The sequence below is a fragment of the Epinephelus moara genome, chromosome 16 (genome assembly GCF_006386435.1).
Source record: "Epinephelus moara isolate mb chromosome 16, YSFRI_EMoa_1.0, whole genome shotgun sequence".
Lineage (NCBI taxonomy): Eukaryota > Metazoa > Chordata > Actinopteri > Perciformes > Serranidae > Epinephelus > Epinephelus moara.
In genome coordinates, this window is record NC_065521.1 from 11660568 (window position 1) to 11672975 (window position 12408).

Sequence of the window (12408 nt, forward strand, 5' to 3'; positions counted from 1 at the left end):
ACACCAAGGAAGTACCACATTGTAAAAGGAAAAAAAGAAAAAAAAAACCTTGTGCATCTGACTCCTTTTAATGAAAAGCCTGAGCTGATGGGGAAATATGATCCTGTCTGGAAAAGCCGTAAGGCAATTTTTATGTTTCTCTACAGTGTTGCTTTCCAATGATTTTAACTTTTCATACCTTGCTATACAGACTGATGGAAATTCCAGAAACCACAAGGCTTGGCAAATTCCCATGTGGCATGTCTTTAGGAGATGTTTTCTAAAAATATAGACTTTTAAGGTACATTAAATGGGAGAAAATCTTATCCACTGGGATGTATTTGTGAGTGGTGATGTAACCCACCTGCTGAGCCAATGAGAAGAGGTCCTGATGCAGAGCTAGCACTGCTCTATAAAAGGCGCCATCATGTGTGTCTCTTGGGATCATACACGTGTACTCCTCCATGCTGTCCCAGTGCCCTGGACAAATTAGTTACAAGAAAGCACAAAAACAGGTTATTAGTTGATGTTTTGAGACGTAACTTGGCAAGAATGAGGCAGATTCAAGTTTGGAAGTCAATCGCTGCTGTTTTGAACTTCACTCCATCTCATCTTGTTAAAATATCAGTGACTGCAACCTCAACATTTTGCTTCCCAACAACAACAACAATAAAAGACGGTCTGAGTCTTCAGATAGAAGAGCCTGCTGTTTAGGTTTCATCTCAGGGTTTACGATTGACTTAATACAGTCAAAGCCACAGACCACAAACCTCAGAGGATGCTTCTACAGTGTGGCCCCTGCTTTTCTCCACCATTGCACGTTACGATATGTCAATGTTTTGACTGGATACCATTCCCATCTGGTTATGTGAGGGGGGGTTTGGCAAGAGCTGTTAGTGTTTTCATTGCTGCTTGGTCTGATTGCATTGTTGCTCTGAGTCAGGCAGAGGATAGCCTAAATGCTCCATGCACAACTTTTCTCTTAAAACTCAGCTGACTGCTACTATATAGTTCATTTTTGACCTTTTCTTCCAAATATTTTTCATTGCTCGTTAATATCTGACATGAAGACTTTGAGTGGCTAGTTACCTAGACCCCAGGCGGCAGCAGCAGCCATACGAGCCATCTTGGCCTGGGTTTCCTCGCTCACCAGCGTCCACTCCTCACAGCACTGCTGGTGCAACTGGCCCCTGGAAAACATTAACCGCAGGCTTCAGATTACAGAAAAAGCAGATGCAGATTTGTTGAGTCCCATGTTCACGGCAATGACATCAGTTAATCAGAAACTGATCTGAGCTGTCATCAGGTCCCTTATTTGGTCTATTTGGCCCTATCAGGTATTTAGTCAAGAGTATTACTGTATAGACTGCAGTATGGCTACATGTAGGCCTGTCACGATAACTGCTTTTGTTGGATGATATATTGTCCCAGATATAATTGCAATAAATGATATTGTAATTTTGAGACTGTTTAATGCCAATGATATAATGATAACATAATAAAGTAACATAAAATATTTAACTTATTTTTAAAAAGTAATTAACACCTTCTAATATGTACAAAAAAGTATATATAAAATTATAGTACCTTAATTGACGTAGCCCAAAATTCCTCAGTTTGAGAGTTGATACAAAATTTGATCAACAAAAAATAAACCAAGTAACGCCTCTTGCGACTAACAGACAAGCTTAGCGAAGCTCCAGGAACACCTTAGTCACCTCCATAATACGGCCAGTGTGCTGCAGTTGGCTCCCTTGGATGGACGGCCTGTGAGCAGGGCAGCTTGCTGTTAGATGTACAGAGTGGAGGATTAAGTTTTTGGAGGGTAAAACTACAAATAACTGGCTTTTTACCTTGTTGCCAGGGTTTGGCAAGCAATATTTATCAGGATCGTGTCTCTTCTACTGCAAAAGTGCAGCTCAGAGCTACTGGTAAGCTACACTGTGTCATCTTTGAAGTGTTGTTTTATTTTCTTTGGACTTGTGCAAGTAAGCAGGGGTGAAGAGAGAAAAAAAAGGGGAGAGTCTCTGCGCCCAAGTGTTAATTCTGGCATCATGTTGGCTCAAATGTTGTTGGCATCTTATGTAAACAAATACATATGTAAACACAACGGGCAATATGTAGGTAATAATATTGCAATCACGTCCATATATTGTACAATAAGCTAATAATGTAATTATCTTGACAGGCCTACAAGACACTCGATCAAGCAGTGCAAGAAAGTATTCTCAGCAACCTAGAATAATGCTCCGTCATTGTGCAATGCCATCTAAACTGATATATATCACATGGTGTCTGAGACCTGTGTGGAAAAATTACAGCTAAATATAGAACAGACATACACTAAATGGTAGAATTCTTCTGCAAAACATGATGAGGATGAAGCACTCACTCTGACTGACATGAATTTGACAACTGCAGTAAAACTGCAAAAACAAAAGCATTTACAACTTGTCTAAAGTGACGCTGCATTGTATAGGTCTGATCTTTATCCTTGGAAAAACAAAAGAGGCTGTTCTAAGCTCCAAGTCTGAATGATAATACATACATGTTAAGACACTTAATTCACTTTTCCTGCGCCAAACAACAAATGAAAAAGCCCTTCACCAGAATGGCCAAGAACTTCCTGCCAAGATGATAAGATGATAAGACTTGGTTTCATTTACATCTGCAATCATTTATTTCTTCATTTGTTCTTAAAGATGAACATCTTAAATCAGTGTACCGTCCCAAAGCAGTATGATAAAATCAAGTATTCCAGCAAACAGATGGATGTTCCCTGTCGGGGTCAGGTGCATCTAACCAAGACTAATTCCTCATTAACAACAATCAGTGCGGCATTGTCCAGGAAGAGATCAAACCCACCGCATGTGTTTTACAGGCAGGATGCTGGAGTGAGCTTAGATGAAGGAGAGAAAGCGGGAGGCACAGACAGAGAAAAAGAGAGAGGCCAGTTTGGATGGGGGTCAGTGAAGTGAAGCCGTTCTCCAGCTGCCTGGCTATCGTATAACATGAAAGCAACAAGTACAAAAAGCTCTGGTACATTGGGCGTATGTGTCTACAGCTGACAAACAAAGACGGTCCAGTCGAAGGAAGAGCTCAATTTATAATTTGACTCAGCAGACCATTATTCACATCTTCGGAATTTCAATTGAAAAGTTGCTAAAATAAATCTCAAAAGGACATGTTTATTTAATGTAAAGAGTCTTTCAAAGGCCCTACACTACAAACTGTTGGTCCACTGACACAGGGGTTTTCACTTGTGCCTGATAAGACCTCTTCTTAGGACTATGGGATCATGTGCCAACTGTGCTCGATTGACATCTCTCTTTTAAGTTTCCTTGTACCTGTTTGGACAGGACAAATTGACCGTTTCCATGGTGCATGGTAACAAACTCAGCTTCACTGAGTGATTCCGTAAGCAAGGACACTGAGCCAGCATGCACAAGACCAGGACCCTGGAACTAGCTCACCTCAATGGAATGTATTTTTTTTTTTTTAGATTGCTGTAATTCAAAACATTAAAAGTGACTACCTGTACTTTACCTGCTGTGATACGCCAAAATGTCTGATGTGTAAAAGGTCTATTACACCTTCCCTGCTTTTGTTAGAATATGACTTTTGGTGATATCACGTAATTCCCAGCATATCTCTACCCAACTTCGACCTGAACAGAAACTAATCAGCAAGAATAAACACTGGAAACACCTGTGAGGGTGTGAAAAGCATTTTATCATACAAGCATCAACTAGTGCTGACTACAGGGAATTGACATCCTGGTATTTTGCAGCAAATTCTTGCCAAAATCGACTCATGTAGATGATACCAAAAAAAAAAAGCCTTTTCCAAATTCAACCCTGAAATGCTCTTATTTTAATAACATTGTTTTTCATGCTTAATAGTTGTTAACAGATCAGCTGTGTGGCAAAATCTTTTCTTTTTTTTTTTTAATTGCCACATCTGTAATTAGAAGCTATGCAGGAGTATCAAAAGGTGGCTTTATCAGACACACAGGCCTCCATCCCCAAGGCGCCACATGCCAAAAAGCTGCATGCTCGAACTGGAGTGCCAAATAGCAACATTTGTCAGATATAAAACAGCTCCTGTAATTAGTCCATTGATATGTAAAGTATAACAGAACCAAAGCCTTGTTTCCACCAAGCAGTCTGGTTCATTTGAGTTCAGTTCACTGCACATTAGAATGGTAGTTTTTCACTTTCCATCGTCAAAAATTGTGGACGGTAGCAACAGAACCATCCACTCCATTTTTTTATCATCCGCTTGATTTTTTTTTTTTTAAGATTTTTATTTCCAGCTTTTTGCCTTTATTTGATGAGACAGTGTTAACCGTGAAAGGGGAGAAAGCAATGACATGCAGCAAGTGGATGCAGACTGGAAGCAAACCTGTGGCCACTGTGGCAACGATATTACCTTTGGACATGGGAGGTCCACTCTACCTACTGAGCTACTTGGCACTCCGTCATCACCTCACTACTGAGGTACCTGACCCACTGATCCGATACTATAAGGTGGAGCTAGAAACACTGTACTCCATCAATTGGTCAATGGAGAATTGCCACTCTTGCTCGACAAGGACTACAAAAGACTGTGACTACTGTTCCTATGGTGGCAAGTTTACATACATAAGTCAACTATAACTATGAAGGGCCTCCCTAGTACACTCGTCTTCCATGCAGAAGGTCCAGAGTTTGAATCCTGCTGGAGTTGATGTCAGCAAAGGCATGCGGTCGCAAGAGGTTCCCACTGCTGATTAAACGGGATTAGATTCCTTAAGAAGGCTTCAGGATGAGAGAATAACTCTGGAATCTAAGCCAAGTTCTCAACAAAGGTGTCTCTTAGCCCCGGTGTAGACGGGAGGTTCCAGACGTAAAAGCGGATTCAGTCAACTATAACTATGAAAATATACGTTTGTTTGTTTTGTTTTGTTTTTATTAAATAAAAGCAGCTATTTATTACTTGTGTCAAAGGGGATGTCTCAAAATAATTAAAATATTTCCAAACACTGACAAACTCTGCTAAAAAAAAAAGATTAGTGGGGTCTACAATTTGAGACTAACAAACAGAACTGCATTGCATACAGTATGCTGGACAGGTAAGAATACAGGGGGTAGTTTATTACCTCAAACTGACACATTAACGCTAAAATGACTCACCACTGTAGCAGTGATTACTCAGCTAATTCGAAGTCCTTTTTAATTAGGTATTCATTAATTTCTGGTCAATGCCCTTGATTAAATAACATCAAAACTGAGGATGGTCATTCTGTACTGGAGGTTGCTTGAGAACTGTCCAATACTCAAATAATGTTTGAGTCCAACTGTCAAATACATTATCATGCATTATCGCAGAGAACACTGCTACAATATATCCCCTTACCTTACCTCAACAGGGAACAAAGTGTTCTCTTAAGTCTGATCTCTTCTGACTAATGGCCCGGTCATCTATTATATCATCTCCCAGTCTTACCCATCCACACACAAACATAAACACAAAGCCTCTCTTCAGCTGAATCACTTTCGTGTAAAATTACTGAATCATTTCTTGTGAAATGACTCACAGGGTGTACAACAATGGCACAAGGAGGCAGGTTACATAAGCAAATTAACATCTGCTTAGCGTCATGAGTTCTGTGACGATCCACATATTTGGATCCCTTAGACAACTTGTGACTTTCTTTTTCCCTAAAAAAAAGTGCTCTTTGAAGAGTGGGCAGTCGTTATGGAGTTGAGCCTCGGCTGTGGTGAGGTTTCATTGGAGTGGCGGCGCCTATTACTGCCGTTGGATGCCTGTTCATGCTTTTCCCGGTAAAATTACTCAGAGGAACCTTTCTCTCTCCTTTCGCCCAGTCATCAAAGGCCTAATGTCATGACTCGTTGGGAGAAGGCTGCCCACGCAAATAAAAAATAGGAGATGGAACAGCTCACAGCAAGTATACTACCTCAGACAGTGTCGCTATCCAATAGAGGTAAGGTTGAAGAAACCAATTTCTTCTCGATTTTATCACTTCAGCAACTCACACAATACATTTATACTAAAAGCCCATGGCAGCATGTTAAATAAACTAACTTATGGTAAATTGAAGAAAGTCTGCAAACATCAATGGTGACACTAAGTGTTTATATAGAGAAATGTATATCAATGAATCTGAGACCTGAAGGCTGGAACACTGACTTGAACAAAATGTTGCAGCCCTACTGAACTCACAACAAATATAACTACTGACATACCATTCTCCCAGGGCCTCTAAGCAGCGCATTCTGCCCAGGATGAGCTCTGGATCCTCTTTGTTCATGTCAATCTTCTTGTCATATGATACCAGGGCATCCTCCCACTCATGGAGCTTCTCATACCAAGTGGCTTGGATTTCCTAGTAGACAAAAGCACAAAGGAGTCAAGAACGAAACATGGAACTGGAACCATGCAACTATAAGAATCCATGCAATTAACCTAAACCACTTTTCTGCATTTCATCACTTATGCCAAACGTGTTTATTATCTCAACCATTGACAATTTAACAAACTGTTTTTTTTGTGTGTGTGGTAACAAAGAGTGTTGAAACTCCAGTCCTAGTCCTTTCACAATCAGGAAAAGACTTTCACAGCTTTCATTATTATACTGTATGGCAGACTGGAGATTCCCAACTTTATAAATCAGTCCTGGTCTTGTTATATCTAAATGCTAACCTTCTGTAAAAGTGACCTCTAGGTATTGATTTCTTTGGGAGACATCAACCAATGATTATGTACATAGATCTCACCCAACCTTTGATTCCTAAAAAACTAAACAAGGAAACCCTGCATTCTCCCACAGTAAAGCTTTTCATAGGGTCACCTCATAAACAAGGTTTCCTGGAAGTGCACAGTGAAATGGCTTTTACTCAGTCTTTTCACTTTTAACATGCTTTTACACAGAAGCATAAATGCAGTTCACAAAGGCAGAAGGAAAGACCTTTTCCACTGGAGTCCTAATAGTTGGGTAAAAAAATATTTGACCAGATTTTAGGCTAAAAATATCCACTTCATTAAAAATCAAGTGAATGCATTCTATTAGACAATACTATGTTTGCTGTCTTTTGGTGCCCAAGTGACTAAAGTGGTACAGTCCTGCTTTACCCAACTGAGACATTAAACAAAGATCAGTTCATTTCTTTCCTTTGCAAATTCAGAAAAGGTGATCCATGCTCTTATCTCCTCCAGACCTGATTACGGCAACACACTTTATTCAGGCATCAGCGGATGAGACATCCAAAGATTGACTCATACACAGCGCTGCTGCCAGCCTTTAACTCATACTAAGAGAAGCGACATCACACCAATCTTCACTGCCCTTCACTGGTTACCTGTGACTTTTAGAATTGATTTTAGTGCTTGTTTTGAAAGCCTTGAATGGTCAAGCTCATTAATTCCCTATGAGTGTGATCACAGACTTGTCACTAAAGGTGACAAAGCTTTTGCTGTCCAGGCCCCTCAACTGCGGAACTCCCTATCTAAGGATCTCAGGCAGACGAACTCAGTGACCTCTGAAATTTCTTCTAAAAAAACTCACTTGTATCATTTGGCTTTTTCTTAACTGATGATATTTATTGTTACCTTTTACACTATTTTATACTGTTTTCTGTCTTGTATGTGTTTTTTGACTGATTGTTATTATTGCAAAGCACCTTGTTACAGGCAGCTGCAGACTCAGGCCCATGGTGCACCTGAGTGACATAGAGGCAGCTGCCTGTAGGAAGAGAGGCTTTGCCCAGTCAGGCTCCAAGATAACGTTATCTTCTGCCGTCTGTATACAAGTAATGAATTTACAGCTTACGGCAACTTGATATGGTACAGTCTTTGGCTTTTGTTTCATATCTGCCGTTGGCATAATTGTTGTTGCACGGGGGGAAAAAAGAAACACTGTCAAATATTCATATTTGACTGACATAATTCTGGGCCGAGTTCAGCCCTACTCATTTACACTAGAATTTACACATCAGAGTTATGATTTGATTCCATCTCTGTTCACTTTCTCATAAGGTGAACCTCGTAGCTCTTTTTAAGTGTTTCACTCACTTAAATTAATCTGTACGGTCCAGAGTTTTCTTAATTTTTTTTTTTTTTGCTTTTTTATTCACTTTCTGTGTGTTAGATTTTGGTGTCAATGTTGTGCCTGTATGTATTTATGTGTTAATTTACTGAAAAAAATGTTTTGTTTTGCTTTTTTATGTTAAAAATAAATAAATTGCACTGGCCATGTTCATTGTAATGACATAATACCAATTACCCCAATGCAAATGCATAGCAATTTCACATTTTTTAATACTTACTGGTGATTTTAGAAAGATATTGTTTTGCCTGTTCTACCATCATTGAGTTCATGACTGGTACTGATTCTAAAGAGACTGTCCGGTACATCCAAAATACAAGCAAGCAAAAACCAGTTACTAAATGATGCAATTTTGGCAACAGTGTGGGAGAAGGATCAGAATAACAACTTATGTAATTAATGTGGAAAATCTGTGTGATGGTGTCCAATGCATGTCCAGTGTCTGACAGTTATTTAATATCTGGACCAGGTCCATATAAGCAGAACATGAAACACTGAGGAGTTTTCAGTGATATTAGGGAGGAGGAGTTCTGTACATGAACAGAAACAAAAAACAGAGACAGAAATAGTGACATGTTCTGTGGCTTTCAACTTGGTCCATTAGAGGTCACATAGGGAGTCACAGTCAATGAAGCTATTTAGGGACCTTACAAACCACTTGCCATTAAGAAGTAATTACTGTTTGTATTTTTTAGTAAGAAACATAACGTCATTTTACCACTGGAAAAAGGCACCGCGTAGTCCCAAGTAGCTTTTAAGAAATACACAGCAGACACACACACACACTCACACAAAATTAAAATCCAAACATCCTGTTCAGTGGATGAAAAAGTCCATAATTCTGCTCCTTGCCCTTGACTACTGATCAGCATAGCAGATGGTTTTTCCACGTGCTGCACATTAAGACCAGGGTGTTTTGAGGGTATGTGTCTCAAGTGACCCTCACCCCACGTTACACTGCATGTATGGGGAAAGGATTACAATGAAGAAGTGTATGCGGATAATAAACCACATAAAGTACAGCCCACTAAGAACGTATTTAGTCTGAAAATGCATCAGAGGTCTGAGTTTGTGAGGGCTGTCTCTACAGGTATAACTGATGAAATGTTTTTACAGAGGCCTTCTACAGCAGCCTCCTGATGTGCTAATGTAGTGGAATGACTTAAAGGAAAAAGGAGGCCAAGTTTTTTTTGTCCCAGCTTCGCTCTAAATGCAAACAAAGATAAGGTTTCCTTTTCTGTTTGGAGATGAAAAAAAAAAAGAAAAAGAAAAAGTAAAGCACTTACCAGTTCACCAAAATGTTTCATGGCGTACTCCAGCACTCCAGATGCAGCTTCTGGCTGCTGTAATTTATTGTTGATGCTGCAAGATATGACAAAAACAAAGACAAGTTTTTTAGACTTATATGAAGATTAGAACAGAAAACCTGGAATACTACAAGATCTCTGGCTGAATATGCAGACATTGTCTAGATTCTAGGGTTGGCCGATGTTTACCCAATTGCCATATGATGATTTCCACATTACATCATTACGATGGACGATGTTTGGACAAGGACTGCTGCTGGCAAAATTGTAAGGACGGATAAGAGTGAAAGTGAGACGGAGAGATAGTCATAGAGAAGGTGGAAGATGCATGCACGCAATGTTTCTGCAAATTAATAATAACTTTTTTTGGAATGTTGCTTTGTCACTTTTTGACCCATCTGCTGGACGCAGTGTAATTTATATAACATTACCAGTGAATAAAATAAAACAACAACGTTGTGATGGTAGCAACAAACCCGGACAACTAAAAAGATTGGTACATTTTGAAGCATGCAACGAATGCCATTAGTGCCGCTGCAAACCCATGTGGATAAACAGACAAAGAGACTGGGGTGAGTGGGGGCTTTTAAATGTTAATTATGGAATGGAATAGAAAATTAGATGTTGGCTCAGTGGTCGATGACTGACAGCCATCAGCAACGGATAATCAGCCCAACATTAACAGATGCATGTACTATAGTTATTACAAAAAAGACATTTGTTTAAGTCAAGCTGTCTCACCATAGATACATGCGTACGACAGCCAACTTACTGTACAAGCTGAAAATCCATCTGTAATTTTCAAATGATGTAGTTACAAAATGTCCTGAGTGTGAGTAATTATACAGCTGGATAGATGTTGATAGAATGTCAAATGTCTAACAGATCTTTTCTGGGGGAAATGATTGATTTGAGATGTGTTGACATGGCTAAAGTCAACACTGATTCCAAGAAAAAATACTTTTTTCCCCTTTTCTCCCCAATCTGTAATTGCCTAGCACTCAAGGCTACAGTTGACCTTGGGAGGATGGAGACACTAGCCAGCACCAGGAGGTTAAGGCTTTCCTTCTCAGATCCTACGATGCAGGCGCCAGCCAACCAACAGAAGTCAGTGGTGCAGACGCAAGAGTGTGATCCCCCACTGGCTTCTCACCCACAAACACTGCTAACTGAGATTGTCAGAATGCAGACTAAAGCCAGTGGAACCACTTTCTGACATTGAACCCCGGGTTTCTGTGAGGGTGAGTGAGAATTGTGTCCCTGCCTTCAAGAAAAGTCTTTACCAAACAAAGAGGCATTCTCACCACTGCCAACTGAGTCAATTAAGAAACCTTCTTCAATGCATTTCGGCAATGTAGGATAACTGTTTTCTCTCTCAGCAAGGTGTTTATTGTGAGAAGTAAATGTACCTATTGACATTTGTCACGCTTGTTTGAGAAATGCTGTGTTATCTGTCAAGACACCACAATTCCCGTTTGTACACCCTCCACTCACCCGCACCGCCACCACATCTGGAAACACTCTTATGAACCGCAAGTCTATTATATTTCCTCAACTGCAAAACCCGTGTGCAGCCACGGCCAATACATCTGTAAAATGTAGCGTTTGAAGAGTGCTGGTATGCAGTGGAGTTCCTGAGGACAGCAGGCGAAAGTTGATGAAGGACACTTAAGCATACATGTCAGAAGCCTGGTTTGACACAGGGTAAAGGCCAAAACATGTGATGAAATGGCACAGCAAGTGGCCATGCCAAAGCTTAGGGAGCTGCCCGCATGATGACAGGTAAAATAACAAAAACCCGAAACAGAAGCTATCTTGTACATAGTTGGAAACAGACGACAATCTGACCTCTGGAGATAACTTTTAAAAAAGCTCTTGTTGACTTTAGGGACTCAGTGCTGTGAGTTGTGCCAATATGTGTCCCAAGACAGACTTAATGCAACTAAGGATGCACCAATCCCATTGATTCTCTTGTGATACTGATTCTGGTACTTATATTCGGAGTAATGACGGACACAGTGATGATACCAGCAATGACATCAATACCGGTGCTGTTTTTACTTTTCTGATTTACAATTGTGTGGAACTGATTGGGATACATTTTCTGTGTATGTAACATCATTTAAAGACCCAGTGAAATTTAAAATACATTTTCCCAGTTTTAATCCTGTGTCCCTGTTGTCTTGTTAAATGCCAATTACATGTTAAAAAAGGGAAAAAACAGTGTCAAAGTATTTTTACATCAAATCCCTGTCTTTTCTCTTGCTGTTTAACCAGGTAAAGCAGTTTCAAATGTTTGATGACTCATCCAGCACTGTACTGTGTGAACTGGTGTTTAAAGTTCATACGATCAGGGATAACCTCTAGCTCACCTGGTAGAGTGAGGCCTTTGCAGTTGGGTGGGTTCAATTCCAACCTGCGGCCTTTTGCTGTGTGTTACACCCCCCCCCACACACACACACACTTTTCTGTCTCTCTCCAGCTGCACTATAATAAAGGCCAAAACCCCTAAAAAATGATTTTGTAAAAGTTCATCCAATCATATAATCCTTTGGGCGACTAGCTAGTCACACCGGTCATATAAACTGCACTCCACTGTTTGCTGGTCGTAGTTCAGACAGAGCAATATAGAGAGATAGGAAGAGATTGGATATCAGTAGACAATTATCTCTTCCTCGTCCTCCCCCTGATCTAACGCTGAGGGAGGTGTGCGTGCAGCCAACAGTCCGCTGTAGCTTCACATTGCACTATACTCTAAGCCTGCATACTTCTAGCGATCCAATCAAATGCTAAGGATTTGATTTAAATCCCTCTTGAAACTGTACACCGCTAAAATATTCAGTTTCACTTGGAAATACATCACAGTACAGACGCTAAAGATGCTCTAACTTCGGTTTCCGTTCCACTGAGACTTTAACTATAAGTGTATATGTATCACTCATCACTTAAACACATCCTGATCTGATGTATCGGGTTGGTGCCTGCATGCAACAAGAACAATTTCAGCCATGTGAG

At 40.1% G+C, this 12408-nt stretch overlaps 1 protein-coding gene across 1 annotated transcript in view; it reads right to left on the reverse strand.

Moving 5' to 3' along the window:
• The window catches only part of mtor (mechanistic target of rapamycin kinase), a 109860-nt gene that overhangs the window by 42217 nt on the left and 55235 nt on the right, over window positions 1-12408 (reverse strand). The window contains exons 29-32 of the mRNA XM_050064060.1: window positions 9373-9448; window positions 6228-6367; window positions 1069-1169; window positions 344-459 (exon numbers count right to left, since the gene is read on the reverse strand). Coding sequence (XP_049920017.1) covers window positions 344-459; window positions 1069-1169; window positions 6228-6367; window positions 9373-9448 — 433 coding nt within the window. The remainder of the gene's footprint in view (window positions 1-343; window positions 460-1068; window positions 1170-6227; window positions 6368-9372; window positions 9449-12408) is intronic.